The following is a 26,034-nucleotide window of genomic DNA, read 5'->3' on the forward strand; positions in this document are numbered from 1 at the left end:
TTTAATTTCTGACCTTGCTCCCGAGATGTGAAAGAGGCAACCTCTGAGCAATAAAATATTTTTTGCGGGCATTGAAACAAATTTAGAACAGAAAAGTAGGGAAGATAAAACACAGAAGGCAGCAGTAAATGCAAAATAACAATAATAGAACTGACTGAACATAAGTCGTACAATAATACACCCATACTGAAACAGATAGGGGCAGGAATAAAGAATCCCATGCTCACACGCACGGGCTATAACGGGACACACTGTGGTTTTATGATCTCCACAGATGTGATTAGTCAAAAAAGACACCCCCTACACCCCCACTCCCACAACACACACCCATCCCCACCTCACACACTCTCCTGCCCTCCCTTATTTCTCTCCGTCTCTCTCTCTTTCCCTCTCACTCGTCCCATGCCTCTGCAGTGGCTCATTCTTTCCTGCGCCGGCTAGAGACACACACCGCCCCCCTCCACCCCTGCACTGGTCACTCATCCCAGCATGCGGTACCTATTCATGGGTAAGACCCAAGAATGAAAGTGGAGCTCTGCGCTACAGCTGCCGCTAAATGAGTGCATCATTTCCTGCGTCTACAACCACGCTGAGTCAGACAGAGTATCAGCGAGACACTGCCGGCAACTGAAAGCCACTGATCTGAAGATCAAGCAACGGATCAGCTGCTGCTTCCGTATTTCTCGCTCTCTAGTTACCTCTCCCTCCCTTACCAGAACATACTGCAAAGGAGGATCGAGGACAAGGAGGTACGCTGCAAGACTTCCCCAGCTGAAAGTCTAATTTCGTGTCGGGTCCCTTGTGACCCCTCAGACCTACAGTATCCCACTCAAGACATACGACAGAAGACTTGACCAGGGACAGACTGGGCAGACGGTCTGGCATGGAGTTGCAACACAGAAGATCATTCCTGCACAGGTGTGCGCGGTCCGGAGATGTAGTCCACGCCGGTCTGGTCGTCACACTTCTGATTGGTAAGTCTCTTGCAATCGTTCCCCTACATTGTCCCCCTCTCTATCTGTTTACTCCTGAGCCCACCATCCTATGCTTCCCTAGTGGGGTGACTGCCAAAATGCTGCAGTTTTCACATGGCTTGCACAAGTCGAGAGGACCAAACAAGCTGGGTTATATACTTGTTGCTGTTTGTTGAAAGATCTCAGGTTTTTATATCTCGAGAGGATATCTTCTGGGAGGACTAGGTTCCTTCTCTTAACTCTGGTGAAACGAGAGGGATAGTAATAATTTAAATAATTTAAAGTACTGTATTAATACACGGTACAGTACATATCAAGGAGGCATGATCATGTTGACATCAGATGGTTTAAATTAGTCGATATTGATGGGAATCATTAGGTCTATCAAAGATCGTACTTAACATCTTCACCTCCAAAGCAGTAAATCCATCTCACTAAGTGACTGAAATACTCTGGTGACTTTGCGTTTTCTTCTCAATTGTGCTTCCAGCCATGTCCAGTGTACTGGGTCGTAGCCAAGCTAAGTTTAAGGGGGAACACATCTTCCCCAATGTTCATATTAGCGTCCAATTGATAACGTTTTTTTAATGACAGACTCTTGAACTTTTACACAAATCTTGAACATTTTGGTTCATCCATGAAATACAGTCTCCATTTGTACATACTTTTTACATTAAAATCTGATGATCTCACTGTGAAAGGCATTCACTTTACCCCAGCTGCAGGATGATTTTGGGACGTGTGGATTTTTCTGCTTTAGAGCATCTTTATGATGTATTGCGCTGTGCGAGTCTTGAATCACACTGCACAACAGTATGCTGAGTTCACTGAATTTTCGCCACTGAATTATATTAATTATTTTTGAGCAGGTGGGCCTGGTTCTTCCAAGCAAGTCCCCCTCCCCATTTTCTTTACTGCTTGTGAAGGTGAATTAGAGGGCGTTAAACTAGGTCATTTTCACTCTCTCCTTTATAGCATGAACTCAGATGGTTAATATGCATCCTTTGCAGAGTTCCCAGTAGACTCGGGGTGGTATGATATATTGCTATATGTTTGCGGCACATCCGTCAGGTTATGAGAAGGTGCACCACTTAGGGGCGAACCATCATTCTGACAAACGACAGTTTTGCTGGTGGTTTGATTACAATTTTTCCTTTCTCTGTGCCTGCAATTGATTGAATGTGAGGTTAATTGCAATATAAACAACCCTCATTCATATATTATCAGAGTTCATCAGATCTGTCTGCGTCCGTGCCGTAAAGAAAAAAAAAGTGAACTGTCATTTAAAAGTCTATAGAATTATTTTGAAACCAAAGAATTTATACTGCATCAGTGCTGTGAAAAAAGCAAATTTACTCGCTTGTCAGAAGCCTGGGAGATCTTGAAAGACAGAGAAGTTAAATGGCTCTTAACAGTTCTGGTACCAACCAATACAGTGTCCTAATAGTACCAAATGGACATTACTTTTATTTACTAATATTTTGAATAAAATTAAATGTCAATACAGTTTATCCTGCGCAATCTGATAAAAAGGGCTCTAAAAATAGTCCAAGAGCACACGTGTGTAATGTCATGGCATGCAGAGCATGTGAAGAGCAGTTGTGGTATCTCCTCTACCGTCACTAGTCCCTAACACCTTAGAGTGATTAGGACAAACATGATTAGGAGCTCACGCCTGGACCCCATGGCAGAACCTTTATCATCTCTGAAAATTAGCTACTTGACAGTATAGGACCCACCTGATTGTGAGGAAATATCTTATTTATATGTACAGAGTTGTCAGTGTTAACAAATTCACAACAGCTTTTTCATACCCCTTTTAATATCTTTATCAAAAAGCACATCACCACTCTAGCAATTGTCTTGACAAGCCTTGGTTTCTTTCCTTGGAAGAGAATATAATACATAGGGTGTGCTATGAAATTCATAAATGCATGAGATGAAAACAGTCAGGCAATGTAGTGGTTATAAGTCAGAATTGTGATGCTATTTTATACTCATGATACAGCTTTATTGGGAATTTGTATGTATTAAAATGCAATATGTAAACACAGATCTGCAGGGCTTACTTTACGGTATAATGACGTCCTGAACATGCTAATTAGCACATGACATAATCTAACATCATTTAACCACTTTATTAGTGGCAGTCAATTCTTTAGTAGCATAAAGCCATTTGAGATTAAAGTCAATTTTTACTATACTTTATACTATACAGTACATATTGCATTTTTACAGAGTTTACTTTTAAATGCTTGTCTATGGAGAAACTTTTAATTTTTTTTTATTATAAAAATATTGATAATGCAGCATCTACCAGCAGTGGTTAACTGCCAAGGGTAACCAGCTAAATCATGCCATTATTTGTACAGTTTCTCCATCGAGAATGACCCAGCTGTACATGAATGATTCCAAAAAAGCAGCCCTCTGACCACCAAGTGGACTGACTGTCCAGGGACTTTGGTTTAATCCAGCATTAAGATCCAAAGTCTCTAAAGTATGTTTATGATATGCTGATGTCACAGGCTGTACATGGTGTCCTGTAACATAGAGTAGATATACTCTACAGTTATACATCACTCTCCTTTCTCTTTCTTTCACTCAACTTCTCTTTCTTTCTCCCTTCACTCCCCGTTTGACCTGTTAAGTAGCAATATGAATCTCATACCACTGCACATGAGGGTTTTTGGTTATGTATTATGGGTATTGATTATCTCCCAGGGGTGGAAGGTGAGGTATTGAAATCTCTAAATGCAAACTGTTTTTAAATGCATTGTTTTCAAATATATGTTATGTTACAGCTAACTTCTATTTTTTTTTTTTTTTTTTTTGCAATGCATTTTATACAAAAGGCTGGGTAAAACCATCAAGAGTATGTGTACTATAAAAAAATATAATTGTAATAATTAAACAATAATAATATCATAATACCAGCATTTTATATAAATACTGCATATACAATATCCAGTGATATTTTCAAAAAGTGATTTTTTGTTCTTCATTTCATACAACTTAAGTACTTTCATAAATTAAATTGACGTGAAGTTCGGTATCTTATAACTGATTTAAAAAAAATATGTTGAAGTATCTCACGATCTAAATAAATCAACAGGATACACATATCAATCTGGCTTTCATTAAAAGGATCACTATCAAATGTAAACAAACACTTAGATATTGATTTGAAATTAACTTTACAGAATCAGATTTTGTTTTTGTTTTGTTTGTTTTTTGCGGGGAGGGGGGGGGGGGGGGGGCTCTATTAGCTCACTAATAGAACTGTGAGGAAATTACTACTGGACCCAAAATTACAGACAGACACAAGTGAATAAGTCTTTGAAAGTTTATTTTCAGTTTCTTTAATATCAATGTTCTCAGGATGCTGGCAGGTCCTATCCAGGCCAGAAGGTGGCTACAGTGGAGTAAGCAATAGGGGTATAAGTTCAGAGGAAGGTCTGGAGGTTAGCAAGTTAGCTAAGTGATTCCAAGCAGGAACCGAGTGAATCAGCTTACAGATATTGCATGGATCAGTATAGCTAACAGGATTTAGTTGGTCTTCTGAGATGGATGGGGTGATCCGCTTGGGAATTGAACCCTGGTCTACCACGTGGCAGGCAGAGACACAGTCCACTGTACCACACATGAGAGTCTACCAGTGTGTTCTAGAAGGTATTCTGAGAAGTAAGAGGAGTAGAGAACAAACCGAGACAATGCAATCCAATTTCCTTTATCCTCTTCCAATCCAAAAAAATTCCACAATGAATGAATTCCAGAATGAACTGACAATTCAAATCCAGAGCAGCAAATTTACTAGTCAATCAAAATAGTACCTCTTGATAAAGGTTCAGGCAGAGAGAGAAAAGTCAGGTTCCAGGCAGGGTAGAGTTCACACAGGCTTCAAGAATCTGATTCAGGAACTGGCTGGAATGTTCACCAATGAGCTGATGAGACAGTCTGGCAAGGAGGTAAGAGCAAGACTCTCTTTTTCCACAAGACCTAAACTGCTGGCGATATGCTTCTGGTACAAGCTCATAAGCTCTAAGAACAGCTGATTTGAATTTATTATAGCTAGAGCTATCTTTAGGACTTAACGATGCATATGCTTCTTGTGCTTTCTCAGAAAGCACACACTGAAGCATCAGAGCACAATCACCTTCAGTCCAGTTCCTGGCCTTAGCCAGACGGTCAAACAACAGAAAAATATGTATCTGGATCTTTTTCATTAAATTGTGGCAACAAGCGCAAGTTACTTATATTAAAACGGTCAGATGATCTAGACTGCTGCCTGTCATGAGTCAATAAACCAATAAACCATCTCTGATCATTGACAACCGATCTCCTTCTAAATTTATTTTTGCTTTATCTATGCTCTGGTGAATTCTCTCCACTTCCAACTGCTTTTTAACATCCAAATCAGGTTTTATTTTCTCATAGTCCAACTGCAACAGCAACATCTCTTTCTGCTGCTCAAAAGTTAAACCATGTGTTGTTGGACTCGGAGAAAAATCTGCTTTAGGTTCCAACATAATTCCAGCTACCAGTAACTTAGATTTAATGGTTTCTTTAACACGTTTGTCTCCAACAATCTCAACTGAATAATGCTCAGCAAGTACCTCACTTCGAGACCAGATAGACACTCGACGTTCAGCTGTGTGCCCAAGAGGACTAATTCCAAACGTGGCTCGGAGTTCCCCCGCTATCTAAAACCAACATAATTAACTAAGCTCCCCCCTAGTCTTCATGTGGTTAATTGTGGTGGGTATTTATGCACTAGAGACCGCTGGATCAGTAAAGCGACTGGTTAACCAGCAACTCCCCTGAAACCACAGACATGCTCCAAAGCAAAGCTTTTGCCACGTTCACCACAACACTACCTCCCAACAGCTCAACGAACCCAAAGGGGAACGTTGCTACAACCTACCAGGGAAAACTCTGCACCACCCCACAAAACTACACACAAGCAAAATGGAAAATGTCAACTGAATCAGCTGATCACCGTATGAACCACCGCCAAACAACAAGTGCTTATTAAAGCCAAACTTCAGGTAAGAGACAGTACACATATAGCATGTAGCTTACCTACAAAGTTATCTTCAAGTGCGTATCCTTCCTGTTAATCCAAACAAAAAAAGTTTACCAGTCCCGCACCAAACAAATCGTGGTACCAAAGAAAAAAAAAAAAAAAAACACGTACGGATGAGCCCCCAATTTGTCATAACCGGACTCAAAGGCCATGACAAATGCAAAGAGGACAAAAAGAATTGCCAAAAATAAACATTTATTATAACAACTTAAACAATAAACAATATCGAGTGTGTTAGTCAGTAGCATCAGTGGTGTAAATGTGGATGAGTGGCTAGAGTAACGTTTTGGTGTTGAGAAGCTGTAACAAAACAAAATATAACAAAACAAAGGTGTGGTGCTGCTGCTAGCAGGAGTGGAACCGAATCAGAGCCAGCACAAAATCCAAAGAGCCGGAGTATTTATCCTTCCCACAGAGTCTAGAGCAGGTGTTCCCAATCTGGCTCTAGCGCAGGTGCTGCCAATCTGGATTACGGCACTGATACCTTCAAGGACAAAAGGAGACTGTAAACTGCCCAACACCACACAGTTAAAGACCTAACCATGCCTGACCATCACAAGATGGAACTGTAACTTCAGATTCTTGAGATGAGAATAGAGGTGGTTGATACCCATAGACGGTTTGAAAAGGTGTCAAGCCCGTAGCAGAGGAAGGAAGTTAATTGTGAGCATACTCGACCCATACCATGTCCTTAGCCCATGAGGTCCCGAGCACACAGGAGGCAAAGTCCAGTCTCTAATTCCTGATTGAAGCGTTCTGTCTGGCCATTTGTTTGGGGGTGGAAACCTGAGGAGAGGCTTACGGAGATGCCAAGCTGTTTACAAAAACTCCTTCCTGAAAAGGGCTGTAAATTGTGGACCACGATCTGAAACAAATGTTGCGGGGGAGGCCATGGAGACGGAAAACATGTTGAACCATAATTTCAGCAGTTTCCTTTGCTGAGGGCAGTTTGGGTAGTGGAATGAAATGAAACATTTTTGAAAGCCGGTCCACAACAGTCAAGACGGCGGTATTTCCAGAGGATAAGGGAAAACCAGTGACAAAATCAATGGAAATATGAGACCAGGGGTGTCTTGGTTTGGATAGTGGATGGAGAAGTCCACTGTGGGGTTTCCGAGAGGTTTTAGACAGTGCACAATCAGGGCAAGCAGCAACAAACTCCCGGACATCCTCTCTTAGAGATGGCAACCAGAAGCGCTGTTCCAATACAAATGTGGTCCGGGTAGTACCAGGATGACAGGAAAAGTGTGAGGAGTGACACCACTGCAGAATTCTTGGTCGGAGGGCATCGGGTACGTATAATTTATTGTCAGGACAGGCTGATGGAGCAGGCGAATTTCAGAGGCTGTTAATTACTTCTTCAACATCAAGGAGAGCTGTAGCAAGACGGGCAGAAACAGGCAAAATGAAGTCAAGATCCTCACCCTCCTCCTCTTGGGAGTCAAATTGCTGAGAGAGGGCATCAGCCTTTTGATTCTTAGATCCAGGACGATAGGACAGTGTAAAGGTTAAATCTGTTAAAAAACAGAGCCCAGCGAACCTGGCAGGGGTTTAACAGTTTTGCAGCACGAAGATACTCCAGATTCTTGTGATCAGTCAAAACCAGAAATGGATGTTCAGAGCCCTCCAACCAGTGGCGCCACTCCTCCAGAGCCAGTTTTATTGCTAGGAGCTCTCTGTTGCCTAGATCATAATTTCTCTCAGCAGGAGACAGTCATCGCGAGAAAAAGGCACAAGGATGGATCTTGTCATGCTATGCTCTCTGGGACAGAATGGCTCCAACCCCTGAACTGGATGCCTTAACCTCCATAATGAACTGCTTCTTAGTGTCAGGAAGCATCAGTATAGGTGCAGTAGTGAACAGTTCCTTTAGGGTGGAAAAAAACCTTGTCAGCAGTTGGGGACCAATCAAACTTTTGTTTTGTCGAGTTGAGTTGGTGTAAAGGTGCTGCCACTGAACTATAGCCTTTTATGAACTTACGATAAAAATTAGCAAAGCCTAGAAAACGCTGCAGTTGTTTACGGTTCTCAGGTACAGGCCAGGCTTTAACAGCTTCCACCTTCTCTGGAGCCATTCTGATGTTACCAGCTGACAAAATGAAGCCAAGAAATGAGACAGTGCTAGAATGGAATTCACACTTCACTGCTTTCATAAACAGCTTATTTTGCAAAAGTCTTTGGAGAACCGCCCTGACGTGCTGTACATGCTCAGTCTCAGATTTGGAGAAAATCTGAATGTCATCAAGATATACGAAGACAAATCTGTTTAGCATGTCTCCTAACACATCATTGACCAAATTCTGGAATACAGCAGGAGAATTGGTGAGCCCGAAGGGCATAACAAGGTACTCAAAATGACCAGAAGGGGTGTTAAATGCAGTTTTCCACTCATCTACTTCGCGAATTCTGACCAGATGGTAAGCGTTTCTCAGGTCCAGTTTGGTGAATATCACTGCTCCCTGTAACAGTTCAAATGGAGAGGAGATGAGTGGCAGAGGATAACGGTTCTTGATAGTAATTTGATTCAGACCTCTATAATCTATGCACGGCCTCAATCCACCATCCTTTTTGCCGACAAAGAAGAAACCTGCACCAGCAGGAGATGAAGAGGGGCGGATGAGACCAGCAGACAAGGCTTCGGAGATGTATTCTTGCATTGCCTCAGATTCAGGACCAGAAAGAGAGTACAATCTACCCCGTGCGGGAGTAGTTCTGGGAAGCAAATTGATAGCACAATCATAGAGTCGATGAGGTGGCAGAGAAGTAGCTTGTGTCTTATTAAATACTTCTTTCAAATCATGATATAAATTGGGTACCCTAGAGATATCTGGATAAGATTGATTATCTGGGTCAAATTCAATTACTTTGTTGTTAGCGGCAGAACGAAGGCAGGAAGTCATACATTTCGTAGACCAACCTAATACCTTGGCTGACCCCCAATCAATATGTGGGTTATGATTGTTTAACCAGGTAAATCCTAGAACCACAGGATATTCAGATTTCTGAATTAAATAAAACAAAATCTGTTCCTGATGATTATCTATGGCCATCTTTAAGGGTTTGGTCCTTAAAATAATTATGTGCAAAAGTTCATTTAATTTCATTGTTCTCAGGATGCTGGTAGGTCCTATCCAGGCCAGAAGGTGGCTACAGTGGAGTAAGCAATGGGGTTATAAGTTCAGAGGAAGGTCTGGAGGTTAGCAAGTTAGCTAAGTGATTCCAAGCAGGAACCGAGTGAATCGGTTTACAGATATTGCATGGCTCAGTATAGCTTACAGGATTTAGTTGGTCTTCTGAGATGGATGGGGTGATCCGCTTGGGAATTGAACCCTGGTCTACCACGTGACAGGGAGAGACACAGTCCACTGTACCACACATGAGAGTCTACCAGTGTGTTCTAGAAGGTATCCTGAGAAGTAAGAGGAGTAGAGAACAAACAGAGACAATGCAATCCAATTTCCTTTATCCTCTTCCAATCCAAAACAATTCCACAATCCAAATCCAGAGCAGCAAATGTACTAGTCTATCAAAATAGTACCTCTTGATAAAAGTTCAGGCAGAGAGAGAAAAGTCAGATTCCAGGCAGGGTAGAGTTCACACAGGCTTCAAGAATCTGATTCAGGAACTGGATGGAATGTTCACCAATGAGCTAATGAGACAATCTGGCAAGGAGGTAAGAGCAAGAGTGGCTTATATAGTTAGGGTATAGTTAGGGAGACAGGTGAAACCAATGAGGGAAATTAAAGAGGAGCTACCAGACCAGGAACAGGAAGCTAGTTGCCAAAATAAAAGTCTAACAGGAAGTGGTGACAGAATCATGACAATAACACATATAAGATAAAATGGCACAAAATCTACTCACAACTGGTACATTATCTGCTTTATTATTTGTCATTCTCTGACACTACAATGATGAACTTTAACATATAGTCAAGGGAATGTCTTATCAGGGATAGAGATAATGAGATATGATAGCTGGTTGAAAATTGATGGCCTGAATAAAGGGAAAGAGAAAGATGCTTATGAGGGCCAGAGTGATAGGAGAAAGGGGGGTTGTTTGCTTTAATTAGCTTTGTTCACTGGAGTAATACTCAGTGGAATAGTGGGTGCAGATTTAAGGGGAAGTTCTGATTAATATTATGTGAATCAGATTGAACACAATAAAGTCATTCTATTTCAAGCTATACATTTCAAATTGTAGAATGCATAATAATTATTTTATTTTATATTTAATTTTTTTAAATTTTATCTGAACCACTGCTGTTTTAGTATTATTAATATACAATTTTAGTACTTTGATTTTGTGTTTTGTGGTTGTTATCATTGTTCTCATAAATATTATATAATTATATATATATAATTTAAGGATTTAATAATTTAGTTTTTATAACAAATACTTTCATTAAAAAAAATATATATATATATATATATATATATATATATATATATATATATATATATATATATACATATATATATATATATATATATATATATATATATATATATATATATATATATATATATATATATATATACATATAATTGTTTTTATTTATTCATTTATTTCAGTTAGTTGCCATCACAAAATTTCTCATTTATATTATTAATTAATTTATTTATTCGTATCCAATATTTATATTTTACTTTGGCTTTAATTAAAATTGATTGAAATTGAAATTGAATTAATTGATTTACGTAAAATAAGTCTCAATCCAAAAGGTTGCTCTTTCATTGCTCAGAAAACAAAGTTATTATTTAGATTTTGCTTATAAAGAACAAATGAGTAAGTCCATTGTTAAAAAATACAATTATTACATAAATGCTACGAATGTAGTAGTAGAAACTAAAAACTTTGATACTTCAAGATAATTTCGTCCTGGACATGACACTAAATGTTTTTCAAAAAGTGTTTTATTGAAATCTCTGATTTCAGAGTTTATCATTCGGCAAACCTGAGCACAGTTTGAGACACTAAAATTCTGACACGTGAGATAACCGAGGTCTCAGGAGAGCAATCTTTGAAGTAGAAAAAGAATCTAGAACAATTTATTTAGATAAGACATCTCATTTGTCAATTGTCTTTCCCATTGGAATCTACATGGCTAACGGACCGCCCATCCAGTCAAAAAACAAAACAAAAAAAAACCTTGAACAAACTGGACCATCTGTTTGCAAGTCATCCATCAGTTAATATGGAAAAGACTTGACAAAGTGGCTTGTGGTAAAATGATCAAAATGATGAGCTCGCATCTCAGTGCAATGCTGCAGTCAGTACATTAAACAAGAAAAGGCTGACACATTACTGTAAGCCATAGCTCCTCCCTCTCCTGTAGACTGCGCTCAGAGTCTCAGGGGGAATTAAGGCCAATGGAAACAAATGGGCTGAATGGAGTTACAGAGAGAAAAAGGGATGGGAAACGAGTGTGGAAGTATTCTAAAAACAAGAAAGACCAGCAGCAATGGTAATGGCCCCTGCCAAAGTGTAGATGAATGCAAGATTGCAAAAACATATAACAGGAACATGTATTTATACTTACACCTTCATAATATCTTGATTATATAGATAGATAAAATAAAAGCACCAAAATAATACCATCTCATTAGACATAATATAATATAAGATAGGTAGACAGGAATTTTATAGTGCAGAAAAAGCATGAAATAAAAGAGGATGGATATGAAGAGAGAGATCAAGAAAAACCGTGAAAAGAGTGAGTTAGAAAGAAAGTTGGCCAGGAGAGGAAAAGAGAATGCAATAGCTTTGGGGAAAGTTGGGTATTTTTACGCGAGTGCAGGTGGAGGAAATCCACCGCTCAGAATTCCAGACAGTTTAAAGACTTAGCATGAAAAACTAAATGATAAATCAGATTGTTTCCCACGTGCTGACCTCACCGGAAGGTAAAAGTGAACTCATGCTGAAACAGTCCCCTCAGCAAGAAAGAGGTTTGAGTTGAGATGATGAATTATTTACTGACATCCAGCTTTGCAACTAAAGGGAGAGGCTGGTCAGATGGCAGATATCACTGTATTAAAATAAGTTGTATTGATTGGCATTTAAGAGGCATTATTTTATTATTTGGTATTTTATGAAAAGACACAGTGTTTTCTGTAATGCCTCTTGAATAGAAGCATTTGAGTTTTTAATCAACCTTGACAACTTGGAAATCTGCTCCACAGTCAAAGAGCATCTACATCTTCCTCCACCTTCTGTCACCACCCAAACTCACCCTGTCAGAAGTCAAAGGACAGAAATACTGAATTTACATTGTTTCAAATATTTTATGCTTCTTTACATTATTACAATTAATTAATTGTTTTTTCTCCCAACAATAAAAATGAATTGGCAGAATTTATGATCGATTAAAATGAGCTGGCACATAATGCCTGTTCACACCTTGCATGATAACCATAAATAACAATATAGTAACATTGTATTAGCATTTAAAAATCAAGGCACGATAATATTCAGTTTCTTACAAGTGCATGCTGCAGCTGCATCGTCTCCTGCTTTAAACACTAAAGCTCTGATCAGCTGTCAGTGTTTTATCATTCACCAGCTGAAAAAAAAATTTAAGTTTTAAAAGGTAATGAGGATTCTGATAGAATTAGTACTATTAAAACTTCATACAGTCCTTGGCATAAATGTGTTTTAACTGTCCGCAGATGCAGGACATGAACTAGACATGTCATAAATTCACTTTTAACATTTAAAAAAAAAAAAAAAAATTCACACAAGTAATCCACTTATTTAGTCATAATGTCTTTCCCTGAGGTTTCTATCACTGCTGTTCTTCTTAATTCTGCTAGATGGATGAAATTAAATGCAGAACAAGGAACAGCATAGTTTGTCAGACTTTCCCCAAATTAGCATTGCATTCATGTGATGGTGTTTAGCAATAATAACATCTAATCTGCTTCCTCACCATTGGGTGGGTAGAGTTTTGTTGAGGCATGAATGTGAGTTGATCCACATGGCTGAAGGTATGCTATCCACAGCATTAAGACGTCTTGTTCAGCACTTGTTCCACTATTGCTTTGGTTAGATTAATTACCAAAACCACTGGGCTGTTAAGTCATGAATTGTTTTCTATAACAGAGTGATGAAAAGCAATAAAATGATTTGCAGGGTTGCAGATAAACAGACATGCGTTTGCGTTTCTATTTCTTCTACTCTTTCTCAGAGCATAATTTTTTCAAACACTTTCTTGTAATAGGTGCCAAAACAGACAAATGTATTTTCTCAATTTCACATTTGCTGCACTAATAATAATAGAAGGCCTAATGATTAATGTTGTGTTAATTATGTTGGTCAAACATCATACTAACAATGCACAGCAAGATTACCTTTGTTTGGGGAATTTCAAAGGTGAAACCCAGGCATTTAACTATAGAAATACATGCAATCAGGAATTTAGCTTGAGAGCAAAAGATTTTAAGCCTTGAATGATGTTCGGGTCTGTAAAATTGCAAAGACTAAAGTCTCAAATCTAAAGATATATTCTTTATAAAAGTTAAGACTTGTCCATGCCCCCGGCTCATTTAAACACACGTCCACAACTCTATGTCACCATGTGGGAGTACAGCTTGGGGTCATCACATGTGGTTGCCGCAATCCCCGTCCGCTCCTCGTTCTAGCCGCCGGCTGCTGTTCACTCAAGTCGCTGGCCGTTCCTCACTCAAGCCGCTGGCCATTCCTCACTCTTTGCAAGGACAGTATGGTGCTTCTGACTCACGGTATGTAAGTAGGTTTACATATGTAAAGGATTTGCTAATGATGATTCAAACGCAAGTTTTGCGCAGTAATGAGTAGCACTTGTTGTTTGTCATTTCTCCAATCACAAATGCAGACATGGTTTTATGTTTACGTGGCACGATATGCAACAAAATGCATAAAAAGACAGTATAAGTCATTATAATCAGTAAATATGTACCCACTGGATGTAACAACTGCCTCGTTTGTATTGGGTTTTATTATTTTTGTCCTGCCATGCCAGTGTTCTGAATGGGACACGCGATAACAGTATATGTTGAGGGGTGTAAAATTTCTGTCAGATGCTTGAAACATTTGGCCAATCAAAAAAAACAATGCATTTCAGAAATGGCGGGGGTGGTGGAAACAATAATGTACATTGTTGAAAATAATGTGTATTTTGAACCTGTGTTTTGGTCTGTTGTGAGCGCTTTCACTGCAGTGTAGTGATGTCCGGTTCGTGAACGAATCACTCAATGTAACCGTATCTTTTTTGAACCAGTTCACCAAATCGAACTGAATCGTTTGAAATGGTTAACGTCTCTGATAAGCATTAATCCACAAATGACTTAGGCTGTTAAATTTTTAATGTGTCTGACACTCCCTCAGTTCAAATAAACCAATTTCCCAGGGTAATTAATTTACACAAACAGTACACTTGACTGCACTGCTGTGAAGAGAGAACTGAAGATGAACACTGACCCGAGCCAGATAACGAACGAAAGATTCACTCGTTCTCGAGTCAAGAACCGGTTGCATTGGTTTTCGGATCACCAGTAGTGATGGGAAGTTCTTCGGTTCTTTTCCACAAGCCGGTTCTTTCGGACAGTTCGATTCAATAAATTGGTTGAAGAAAACGGTTCACCTGTTCTTTTGCGCTCGACGTAATGACGTCATTGGGGATGATTGCCCTTGATTCAAGCCTTCTGTTTACCTGCGCTCATAACACGAACATGAACAGCCATTATTATTTCAACGTTATGTTGAAAATAATGTGTTTTTTTAAACTTAAACCAAATAAACACATTTCATTCATTTAAATTTCAAGTAAACTATACTTACAAAAAGTAAGAACACCACAGAACATCTTCCTGTATGTACTGCAATTAAATACTGAGATGGATGGATTTATAAATAGTCCTTCCTGCAATGGCTCTCAGACACATGCTACAAATACCAGAACTGGGATCAGAAACAACCCTAAATGTCACACTGAACGGCTCTTTTTGTCATATTTTGAGAATGCAATTGTAAGGGAATTGTTAGCTCAAAGGGAATCATTCAAGATTTTAAAGGGTATTGAACAGAATCACTGTTACACGGCTGATCACTGAGACGGCCAGCAATTCATTGAACGAGCCGTTTAACATCAAATCTGCACTGGATATTAATATCGAAACTATAGTGAAAACACTATTAATTAGCACAGTAACAAGATCAGCAGTTTTAAACATTAACTTGTAAGCAGAAAAAACAAGATAATTCTCCTTCCAATATGAATAATGCTTTATTAGATAAATCTAAGACACATAAACTAATCTAACACATAAGCACATAAACTCACACATTCACACAAGTTGCAGGAAGAATGAGTCTAAGAGAATGAAAATGTGGAATCCCAAGTTTACAGCAATACGTGAAATTGCATAGACATAAACAGCCATCAATCACTTAATTAACCCTCGCATTGAGTTCCTAAATAAGCTAAAATTATATCAGATACACCAGAACAGATCAGAGTCTGAAGATAGTTACTTGTGTTGCCTGTGTAAAGGGGGTTCCCATTGTTGCCGTTGAAAGGGGTTTCTTGAGGTTGCTGATTGGCTGGAAGTTCAGTAGTCATGGAAGGGACGTCTTGGGAAGCCCGTGGTTGGCGTTGGCTGACGATGCAGGGTTGTGGTCTGGTTGAAGTTGAACAGGCACTCGAGGTCATACTCAGAAACACAGCGTTACAAAACAGAACTCAGAACACGAAACTCTCAACGGAAAAGAAACTAAAGTAAAAGAATAGAAGTAAAGTTTGACGAGACTAGGTGGTGTTTCTTCTCATCGTGGCTAAGTAGCAGCAGGCGTGCAGGCCGACGCACACTGGAACCACGCTCAACGAATGCTAAAAGTCATAACTAAAAGCAGCAGCTGACAAGCAAACACTAAAAGCCGGCATGACTGATAGCAAAAGCGAAACGCAAGCTAAAAGCTAAAACCCGAATTTGATGGAGTTGCATTTGGCAACTCGCCCGCCACTTTGTCCTTTGGAGTCAGAAGGTTCTGAGGTCACTTCGAGCTATTCACATTCCGGGCTTTCTTAACCATACAGCCGACGAGCTGTCTTGAGCAATACTCCCGGGAGAATGGCGACTCCATCCCCTGATGGTCCAGCTGATTTGGAGACGGTTCTAAGCTGCTCAGGTAGACCTGTTTGCTTCTCCAGAGACCTCTCACTGCCAGCTGTTCTACTCTCTGACTGAGGGAACACTCAGCACTGATGCACTGGCTCACAGCTGGCCGCAGGGCCTACGCAAATATGCGTTTCCCCCAGTGAGCCTTCTCGCACAGATAGTGTGCAAAGTCTGGGAGGACATGGCGCAAGTCCTGCTAGTGGCGCCGTATTGGCCCACTCGGACCTGGTTCCCTGAAACTATTGCTTAGTACGAGCATCTATTTCTCTCTAGTCGAGCGAAATGATGTTCTCGTAACAAGGATCGGGAGGAGCATGTCAGATACTTAGCCTAATCAACACAGGTGGACCACAATCTAGTAATCAATCCCACAGTGTAAATATCACTGACTTAACTCTAGCCATTGACGGTTAATCAGCATTCGGCTCGCTCTGTCTGTCATCTTATCACAGACCCAATTTTCCTTCCAACGAAGAGATCTGTAACATTACCGGGGATTTTTTCAGATCTGCCACTTTTTGCCGGACCCATGATCACTCCTACCTTGCCAAACACGGCCGCTGAGCACCATTAAGCGTTATTGCGACAGCTGCTCTTCTTGCCAAGCCACACGTTGTGGCCAATAGACTGTGCAAAGCGCCGAGCTCGTCTCGCTCGACACCACGATCATCCCGCTCAAGACCGGGCTCTCCTCGAGTGCTGGATCGCAGCAGCAGCAGGCATTGAACCAGCCTGGGCCGCACCCCAGTTCTCACCGCAGCAAGTCTCTCTTGCTTCCCGCGGCGGCTCCGCCTTTTCTCTGCGGCTTTTCCGATCGCAGAGCAGTTTGAGGCTGCCTCCTCTAGCGGTGCAAACCACGCGTCGTAAATCAATACATTTTTCAGGTGAAGACGCTAATGCAGGTTTTGCGGCTAAAGTTTGTCTGTAATTAGAAAAGCATGCAAAGTAAATATCTTTAGAAACCGCTTGATAGTAGCTGAAAAAAATAGCTGATCACGGACCCTTTTGAAGCCCGCCTTCTCTGTTTCTCATTAGCCCACTGAAGTGGTTAATCTGAAAATTCCGGGATGAGAAAATCTTAATCAGTCAGTCAGCTCAATATAATTTGCCTTTTAAAAGCATAATCACCTCGATGGCTCTAGATGAATTCTCTCTTCCGGTAGAACAATGATCGTGCAATCAATACGGAGAGAGAGAGAAGAAGAAAAAAAATCTTAAGATCTTGGCCGGGAAAGGATGACATCACCTCGGCTTTAAGCCATGCCCATGCATCCAGATCCATGGCACTTATTCGAGGTACACTGACATGACAGGAAATTCTATTTCATCGTACTCTTAACTTCGAATGCAAGCCGATCAAAGATTTTCTGACATTATCAGAATCAGCTTATTGGATTTGCTAAACCACTACGCAAGTAATCCTCATAGTATCCCATTTAGACAACTCAAATTGCTCTGAGTATTGAACTCTCCATCAGGTGCTGCAAGCGCTCCCAGCGAGAAAATAAAAAAGCATAAATAATTAATTAAATAATAATAATAATAATAATAATAATAATAATACATAAATACATAAATAATAATAAAACAAAATAAATAAATCCATAAATAATAATAAAACAAAATAAATAAATAAATAAATTCTCCAACTACCGGCAAGGCTCACCCATCTGATACAGTGACTATTGTCTTCTCGTCAGATTGCCTCCCGGTCGAGCAAACCCTGCCTTTCTGAAAAACTACCGGCGCAGTTACCTGTCTGATGCCGTGAGTATTTAAATCCCGTCAGATGCTGCAAGAGCTGTCCCGGTCGAGTGGATGTTTCCCTCCAACTAACTGCGTCGCTTACACGTCCGTGTGCGAATATTGAACTCTCGTCAAGGCTGCAAGAGCCCTCCTGGTCAAGCATTATTCTTGGACTCTACGTCTGACTACAGGTATACCCATTCAGTACCGCAAGCATTGATCTCCCACCGAATGCCAGCGAGAGCCTTCCGGCTAGACAACCTTACCTTTTCGATTTACGGCCAGCATAGGCTTACCCGTTCGATGTCGTGCGCTCCCATCGTACGTCGGTGAGAATGTACGATGAGAACTCCCAGCTAAACAGCTCGGTGAGAACTCCCAGCTAAACAACCTTAACTTCCCCTTACGGTCGTTGAGACTTACCCATCTGGTGCCGCGAGTATTGAGCTCCCACCAGATGCCGGGCGAGAGCCTCCTGGCTAGTCAAACCTCACATCTATTTTATGGCCAGCAAGGCTTACTCATCCAATGCCGTGTGCTCCCATCGTACGCCGGCGAAAGCCTACCAGCTACAACCTTAACTTCCTCTTTTACAGTCGTCGAGACTTACCTATCTGGTGCTGCGAGTATTGAGCTCTCAGCAGACGCCAACAAAAGCCTCCCGGCTAGAAAACTTTACCTTTTCATATTTTATGGCCAGAAGGCTTACCTGTTTGATGCCATAGGCTCACACCAAACGTCGGCGAGACTTTACCTTTCCCTTTGACGGTAGGCGAGGCTTAACCGTCCAACGCCACGAGTCTCAACCTCCCTTCGCACTCTGAATAGCAGGGGCTTATCAGCCAGTAGAGCCCGTACGCCGAAACTGTGACCTATTCCAGTTGAGGCAACTCGGGCCCTCCTGGTCGGGCTATACATCCACGCTGCTCCTCCTCATTGGCTGGTAAGACTCACCGTTCCAACGCTGTGAGCTCCCATTGAGCATCGGCTCTAATCACATAGTCACCTCTAATCACATAGTCCAGTACCTGCAGCCGGTAGGGACTACCCATCCAACGCTTAAGACACTCCCAATGGAGTACATAGGCTCTTCCGTCCCTCCAACGAGATGATTTCTCAGAAAATAAAATCAGCCCCTGCCAGTACTCAATGCCATTTTTGGGGGGGCGTTCTTAATCTGGCGACTGTCCTCTTGTCCATTTGCTTTTTGGGGGGTACTCTAGGTTCGGGTCATTCCAGAGCTCGGAACCCTTCCCCGGGCAGCACGCCAAATACGCATACCATACCTCAGCTAATTATATTTAAACGTGAACTCGTGAAATTATGTTCTCGTAACAAGGTTCGGGAGGAGCGCGTCAGATACTAGCCTAATCAACACAGGTGGACCACAATCTAGTAATCAATCCCACAGTATAAATATCACTGACTTACCTCTAGCCATTGACGTTTAATCATCATCCCTCCTCCGCCCCATCTCTTTACTTCGGGTTCACCTTATAAATAGATGGGGAAGGGGGGGTACTCTAGGTTCGGGTCATTCCCAAGCTCGGAGCCCTTCCCCGGACAGCACGCCAAATACGCATACCATACCTCAGCTAATTATATGTAAGCGTGAACTCGTGAATGCATTCAAAATGTTCAAGCGGCAAACTAGACACGAATTTGACGCTCTATTCGCGTTTGGTGTGAATGCAGCATTAGATGGGCCAGGAGGTTAAATCCTTGCCGGCCCCACTCCATACCCTCTTGGGACCTGACTCTATTGCTTAAGTCACTACAGCAGGGCCCATTCGAGCCTTTGCATTCAGTTGAGCTAAAGTTTCTATCATTGAAAACTCTGCTCCTGCTTGCGAAAGTGAAAAAAAAAGTGAAGTGACATTCAGCCAAGTATGGTGACCCATACTCAGAATTTGTGCTCTGCATTTAACCCATCCGAAATGCACACACACAGAGCAGTGAACACACACACACACACTGTGAGCACACACCCGGAGCAGTGGGCAGCCATTTATGCTGCAGCGCCCGGGGAGCAGTTGGGGGTTTGATGCCTTGCTCAAGGGCACCTAAGTCGTGGTATTGAAGGTGGAGAGAGAACTGTACATGCACTCCCCCCACCCACAATTCCTGCCGGCCCGGGACTCGAACTCACAACCTTTCGATTGGGAGTCCGACTCTCTAACCATTAGGCCACGACTTCCCATAGGTGAAAGGTGAAAGGTGAAAGTGAAGTGACATTCGGCCAAGTATGGTGACCCATACTCAGAATTTGTGCTCTGCATTTAACCCATCCGAAGTGCACACACACAGAGCAGTGAACACACACACACACTGTGGACACACACCCGGAGCAGTGGGCAGCCATTTATGCTGCGGCGCCCGGGGAGCAGTTGGGGGTTCGGTGCCTTGCTCAAGGGCACCTAAGTCGTGGTATTGAGGGTGGAGAGAGAACTGTACATGCACTCCCCCCACCCACAATTCCTGCCGGCCCGGGACTCAAACTCACAACCTTTCGATTGGGAGTCCGATTCTCTAACCACCAGGCCACGACTTCCCCCATCAAGAGGGTAGGTGACCTGCATGCATTTTCGGTTGACGATTCGTGCCTAGAATTTTGGCAGGCTGACTCCCAGGTAATCCAGAGGCCCCGGCCCGGATATGTGCCCAAGGTTCCCACTACACCCTTAAAGACCAAGTGGTGAACCTGCAAGCACTGCCCCTGGAGGAGGCAGACCCAGCCCTGGCTTTTCTCTGTCCCGTCCGAGCATTGAGATGCTACGTAGACCGGACACAAAGCTTCAGGACCTCAGATCAGCTCTTTCTCTGTAACGGAGGCTGCAGGCTTAAACTACTTCAGTCTGTGTGCATTTTATTTATTTAATACATGAGTTTCACAATTTGAGTTGAATTACTGAAATAAATGAACTTTTCCTCGACATTCTAATTTATTGAGAAACACCTGTAGAAGCACCTCTAGATACAGTCATTTGGCACAGTGAGGACATTTATTGCATTGACATTAACATTTGACATTTTTGCACAAAACCTTATGGCCAAATCATACCTTCATCATGCCTTTTGATGGCACACTGGATTAATACTGCTACAAAAATTATGGATTTTATGTGAGTTATGCAAAGGTGCTTTATCTTGCATTGCTTGATCTTGAATGAACTGAAAGAAGTACTGAATTAAAAGAAGATTATGCTGTTCTGGTGATTAAATCAAATGTTGTCAATATATATTACACTAATCTTATGTTTTGAAACAATGATTATGATAATTGTCAGTTTTTAAAAGAATGACGAACGCTGTTACAAGTTGGATTTTAGTACTAAGAGATTTTAATTTTATTTACACCTTACATGTAAAAATAGTACCAAAGCGAGAGAAAAAAATAAATAAAAACTGTAATATTTTAAAAACATAACATAGAAAAAGTATATATATATATTTTTTTTTTTTTTAAAGTTTGTATAAACATTTTATTTATATATTTTCGTTTTTTAAAAGAGTCTCACAGTGTCTGCAATTATTTGATCAGAAATCCAGTAACTTTAAAATATTCAGAAATATTATTAAACTGTAAAACTGTTTTTATTTGTAATTTTTTCCTGTGATGTCAAAGCTGAATTTTCAGCATTATTACTACAGTCTCAGTGCCACGTAATACTTCAGAAGTAATTTTAAAAAGCTGATTCGCTGCTGACAAAACATTTCTTATTATTACTAATATTGAATACAATTGTGCTTGTATGATAAGTTATTTTATGTGGAAACTGTGATATATTTAATTTTTTTAGGATTCTTTGATGAATAGAAACCACTTTACACAGGATATGTGTGTATTGCTTGCTCACTGTTTTGTGAATTCTGAGTATTTAATTATTATACAATTAAAAGCTGCTTTATAATGCACACACACACACATATATTTCAAACCATACTCATGTCTTTCAATCACTGTTTATTGTTAAAAAGGTTCTTGGTAATCTGTGTTTATCTCTTCCATTTCTCTCAGGAGTGTGGTACGCTCAGGCACTGGAGGTAAATACAGGCAAGGTCCACTTTATAGAAGTGATGAATGGAAGTTCAGTGCTCTTACCCTGCACTTATGCCAGCTGCATTGGCATTAAAAACCTTTACTTCAACTGGCAGTTCAAAGACAATGGGACATTGATTAAGGTGAGATAACCAACCGTTTCTCAAGCGCACTTATTTTTATGCAGTTCATGCTAAAAAAAAAGGGTGTGGATTAATTGTTCAAATACTCTCTAGTGACACTATCTTTTACCTCAGCTCTGTGAGGCCATCATCCCAGCAGAAGGAGTAGAACCTAATGTGAAAATCTATCATGAGCGGGTGGAGTTTGTCGGCTCCAGCAAACAGAATAACATCTCAATCTTACTGCATAACGTCACCTTCGAGGACCAGGGAGAGTACATCTGCTTCGCCCGCAATCCCAAGGAGAAGGATCGCAACCATAGTGCCATTTTTACTCTTTATGTGGTGGACGAATGTGAGTCTCCACTCTCTATTTTACAAATGGCCTCATTTTAACAGTAGTGTTGTTCTTCCCATTATGTTTGGTGTTATACCCACCCAGATCAACTCAACGTGTGTTTGTCTTCACAGTGAGAGAGGTGGACAACACACTGACCCTCATCATTGTGTCCGTGCTTGGTGGAGTTATAGGTCTGATCATTCTCATCATGGTAGTGAAAGCTGTAGTCCTCGCCATTCTAAACAAGGTCCAGGAGAAGAAGTAAGTCAGTTTTATCCTGATTTAAAAATTCTACAGCAATGAAATGGTAAAGTTTAAACAAATGAACCAATCTATCCTACCCTTGTTTTCTAACTAGTTGCTTGGTAGATATTTAGCTACTAGATCCTATAATTGGTCTCTTAGACACATGACATTATGATGGATGGACAGATGGACGGACCAACGGACAGACAGATAGATAGATAGATAGATAGATAGATAGATAGATAGATAGATAGATAGATAGATAGATAGATAGATAGATGGATAGATAGATGGATGGATCGATGGATCGATGGATGGATGGAAGGACAGATAGAACAGATCTGATAGACAGACAGTTAGAGACGGATTCAGACTGCAATTGACCTCGTCTCATGAGAATTCTCATGTTACGGTTGTCACGATCGCGGATGACAACATGCAGGATAAACACTGTTTGTGTACCGCAGAATACGGTTAAATTAATGTACATTTTACTAGTGTAATATGGAGAGGCACTGAAATGTAGACCTTTGTAAATGATGTGAGCACAGTTCACTATTTAGGTTTGTAATTGAATTACTAACTTTAACATTAGCTGGTTTTAGCCAGAGATACCTTGCTGAAACGCAAGATGACATTAACGTTTTGCTGGAGCAGATGAAAATTGTAACTAAATGAGTGTATGACAAACAGCAAACCTATGAAAGCTTCGAATCTTAAAGTGTTTCTTTATGACACTATGAAACACCATCAAACCTATGAAAGCTTCGAATCTTTCAGTGTTTCTTTATGACACTGAAACATAAAGATGTCCGAGTTCCGCTCCCCATGCAACTGATACTTGACTGCCATTGGCTCATCCTTGTTCGAGGGGAGGGGCTTATCGATAGGTCAATTATGAATAAACTTGGTCTCAGACGTACTCAGGTGGTCTCGGTGAACATGAAAGATTAAAAGCATAAGTAACAACATAAAATGAAAGAAAAAAAACATATCAAATGTCTTCCACTCAAGCCTGATTTGTTAAAGTCTTAGACTTGACTCGGATTGACAAGGTCGGCTCGGACCCAGCACTATAGACCGACCGACAGACAGATATATAGCACATTTTCAATTATAATGGAAAGGGGTTTGCCACAACAGGGAGAAATATGCAGAGTCATCCACCGTTCTGTTCTCTGTAAATGGTGGCATGAGTGCTGCACACTAACAGAGCGACCCACTAGGGTCCAGTGTTTGTCTCCTGACTTTGACAGTTATAAAACCCCTGTGAGACCAGAGCAAATGCCAATAAATATCATTCTGTCATTTTGAGTAAATGCCAACAATAAGGCATTCTGGGTAATGGTTATAGGGGTCATCCCTCTTAGGACAACATTTGCCTAATTCTTCTGTCTGATTCATTATAACTTAACCTATATTTGAACACTTGAATGGATTATTCTGGAATCATTTTCTGAAATAAATTCAATATTTTCCTCGATTTTAAAATAATAATTAAGATGTGTACATTCACATCAATTCAAAGTCAATATTAAATATTTGTCATTTGTCTTTTTTTCTTTTTTTTTTCTTTTTTGGGTGAAAAAATTGACATTAGGTGGATTTTTTAAAAACTTAAATATAAACTTTTTAAAATATGTTTTCTTTCTTTCTTTCTTTCTTTCTTTCTTTCTTTCTTTCTTTCTTTCTTTCTTTCTTTCTTTCTTCATGGCCACTCTTATTTGTCAATGTCTGTCTGTTTTCCTTTTTCTTATAGTAAAGAGTGCCTTGTGAGCTCTTCAGGGAATGACAATACAGAAAACGGCCTCCCGGGATCCAAAGCAGACAGCAAACCAACACCAAAGGCATGAAAAGAGCATGTGTGTGTACATATATGAGCATATGTATACATGCATACATATTCATAACAATATGAAAGAAAGTCATAACAATGGACCATTTTATTATCTTTATCTAAAAAAAAATGCTACATAGAAATATGTGGAAATATATATATTTTAGATTGTGCTTGAGGAAAAATACAAAATGCTGCAGGCTGGATCACACACCCTTTGCTGGACTGAAAAGGCATAAAAAGATATTCGGAAAGCAGATGATGGGAGACACTTCAGTGTGCTTGCATTCTGTTCTTGTCTGTGAGACACAGCACACACACACTGCCATTTTCACGAACTGCCATATCCTTTCAATGCTCAACAGCACAAAACCCACATTATAAAATGTTTGCGGTAAACTTCCAGTGCAACTTTACAACTTCCTCACACTGCATTCCAAATGATCCCGAGGTGGAATCTCTCACAAGCTAACAAGTCAGTAACAAAACAGACACAGAAACGCCTTTCTGTAAAATACTAAACAACTTACAGATTAAAAACCAAGGGTGCCTCTACAAATTGGAATATGTTTACCACCAATTCAAGCAGCTAACCAAGTCTGATTATTAACCACTCCCACTAATTTTACAAGTGATATTGAGGTCATAAAGAATAGGATGCGAGTGCACTTGAAGGGCAGAAAAACACTCTACACAATAGCAACCCTTGTGGCAATGCTGATATTAAAACACATATATTCTGACATTTTGTGTGTCAAAATAAGTTTGTGTAGAGTGTTTTTCATGGCTAAAGCATTGTTTAAAAGGAACTAAAAATAAAAGGACTTAACAGAGATAAGGTGTGTATATCCAGCATCCAGCCCAGCACGGTTTATTTATTTCTTTTTCATTTTTTTCTGCTTTAGATAAAACACAGGTGCCTGTTAATGCTTCAAGCTCCACATGCTTCCTGGGAGCCTTCAAATGCTATATAAATAAGTTAATTAAACAATGCTCACATAAAAAAAATAATAATAAAAAAAAAAAAATCAATCAATAAATAAACACATTAAAATATAAAGACAATCCCCAGAAACCAACTCCCTGTAGAAAATGAATGATCTTCTGATGCTGCTTTCAATAACCAATAACTTTTCCTAATGCATGTGAACGCTTTTATACAGTACATCTAGAGTACTATATATCCATTTCTCTGAATCGTGTTCTCCAGTCTTTTCTTACATGACTGATCAATCTGTGCTTGTCGTATACATCGTCACAGTTCATCTTGTATGTAACCAACATACAGGCATGAAGGGCCACTGTAGTTAACTGGTAAAGCTTATCATGACATCCAAACTTCACCGGGCACAATATTTTTGCTAACTGCTAATGTTGACATTTAGCATCTGAAAACTAATACTTATGTTTTCATATCATCATACAAAAACACACTACTTCTGTGACAAATTATAATAGATAGTAATACCTCACATGCCTCTCAATGGCTAATTAC

The 26,034-nt window shown here is 40.2% G+C and overlaps 1 protein-coding gene across 2 annotated transcripts; it reads left to right on the forward strand.

Moving 5' to 3' along the window:
- The first annotated feature begins 345 nt into the window (after positions 1-345).
- On the forward strand, positions 346-25,593 carry scn4ba (sodium channel, voltage-gated, type IV, beta a). 2 transcript variants are annotated; one of them, XM_059514760.1, is made up of 6 exons: positions 346-974; positions 21,974-22,137; positions 22,252-22,471; positions 22,588-22,717; positions 24,462-24,549; positions 24,707-25,593. In XM_059514760.1, the coding sequence occupies exons 1-6, from the start codon at positions 884-886 to the stop codon at positions 24,776-24,778; spliced, it is 765 nt and encodes a 254-aa protein (XP_059370743.1). In that variant the 5' UTR covers positions 346-883; the 3' UTR covers positions 24,779-25,593. The 2 variants fall into 2 exon arrangements, with proteins under 2 accessions (XP_059370743.1, XP_059370744.1); XM_059514761.1 differs by having other exon boundaries at positions 350-974; positions 24,462-25,593.
- The last annotated feature ends 441 nt before the right edge of the window (positions 25,594-26,034 follow it).

This window comes from Carassius carassius, chromosome 28 (genome assembly GCF_963082965.1).
Source record: "Carassius carassius chromosome 28, fCarCar2.1, whole genome shotgun sequence".
NCBI lineage: Eukaryota > Metazoa > Chordata > Actinopteri > Cypriniformes > Cyprinidae > Carassius > Carassius carassius.

What these genes read in the sequence shown, in the direction of transcription:
- scn4ba (XM_059514760.1), top strand. Translation starts at nt 884, where the DNA reads ATGGAGTTGCAACACAGAAGATCATTCCTGCACAGGTGTGCGCGGTCC. An exon ending in TCTTTATGTGGTGGACGAAT is followed by an intron (nt 22,472 to 22,587) that starts GTGAGTCTCCAC and finishes TTGTCTTCACAG; the next exon opens with TGAGAGAGGTGGACAACACA. An exon ending in AACAAGGTCCAGGAGAAGAA is followed by an intron (nt 22,718 to 24,461) that starts GTAAGTCAGTTT and finishes TTTTTCTTATAG; the next exon opens with TAAAGAGTGCCTTGTGAGCT.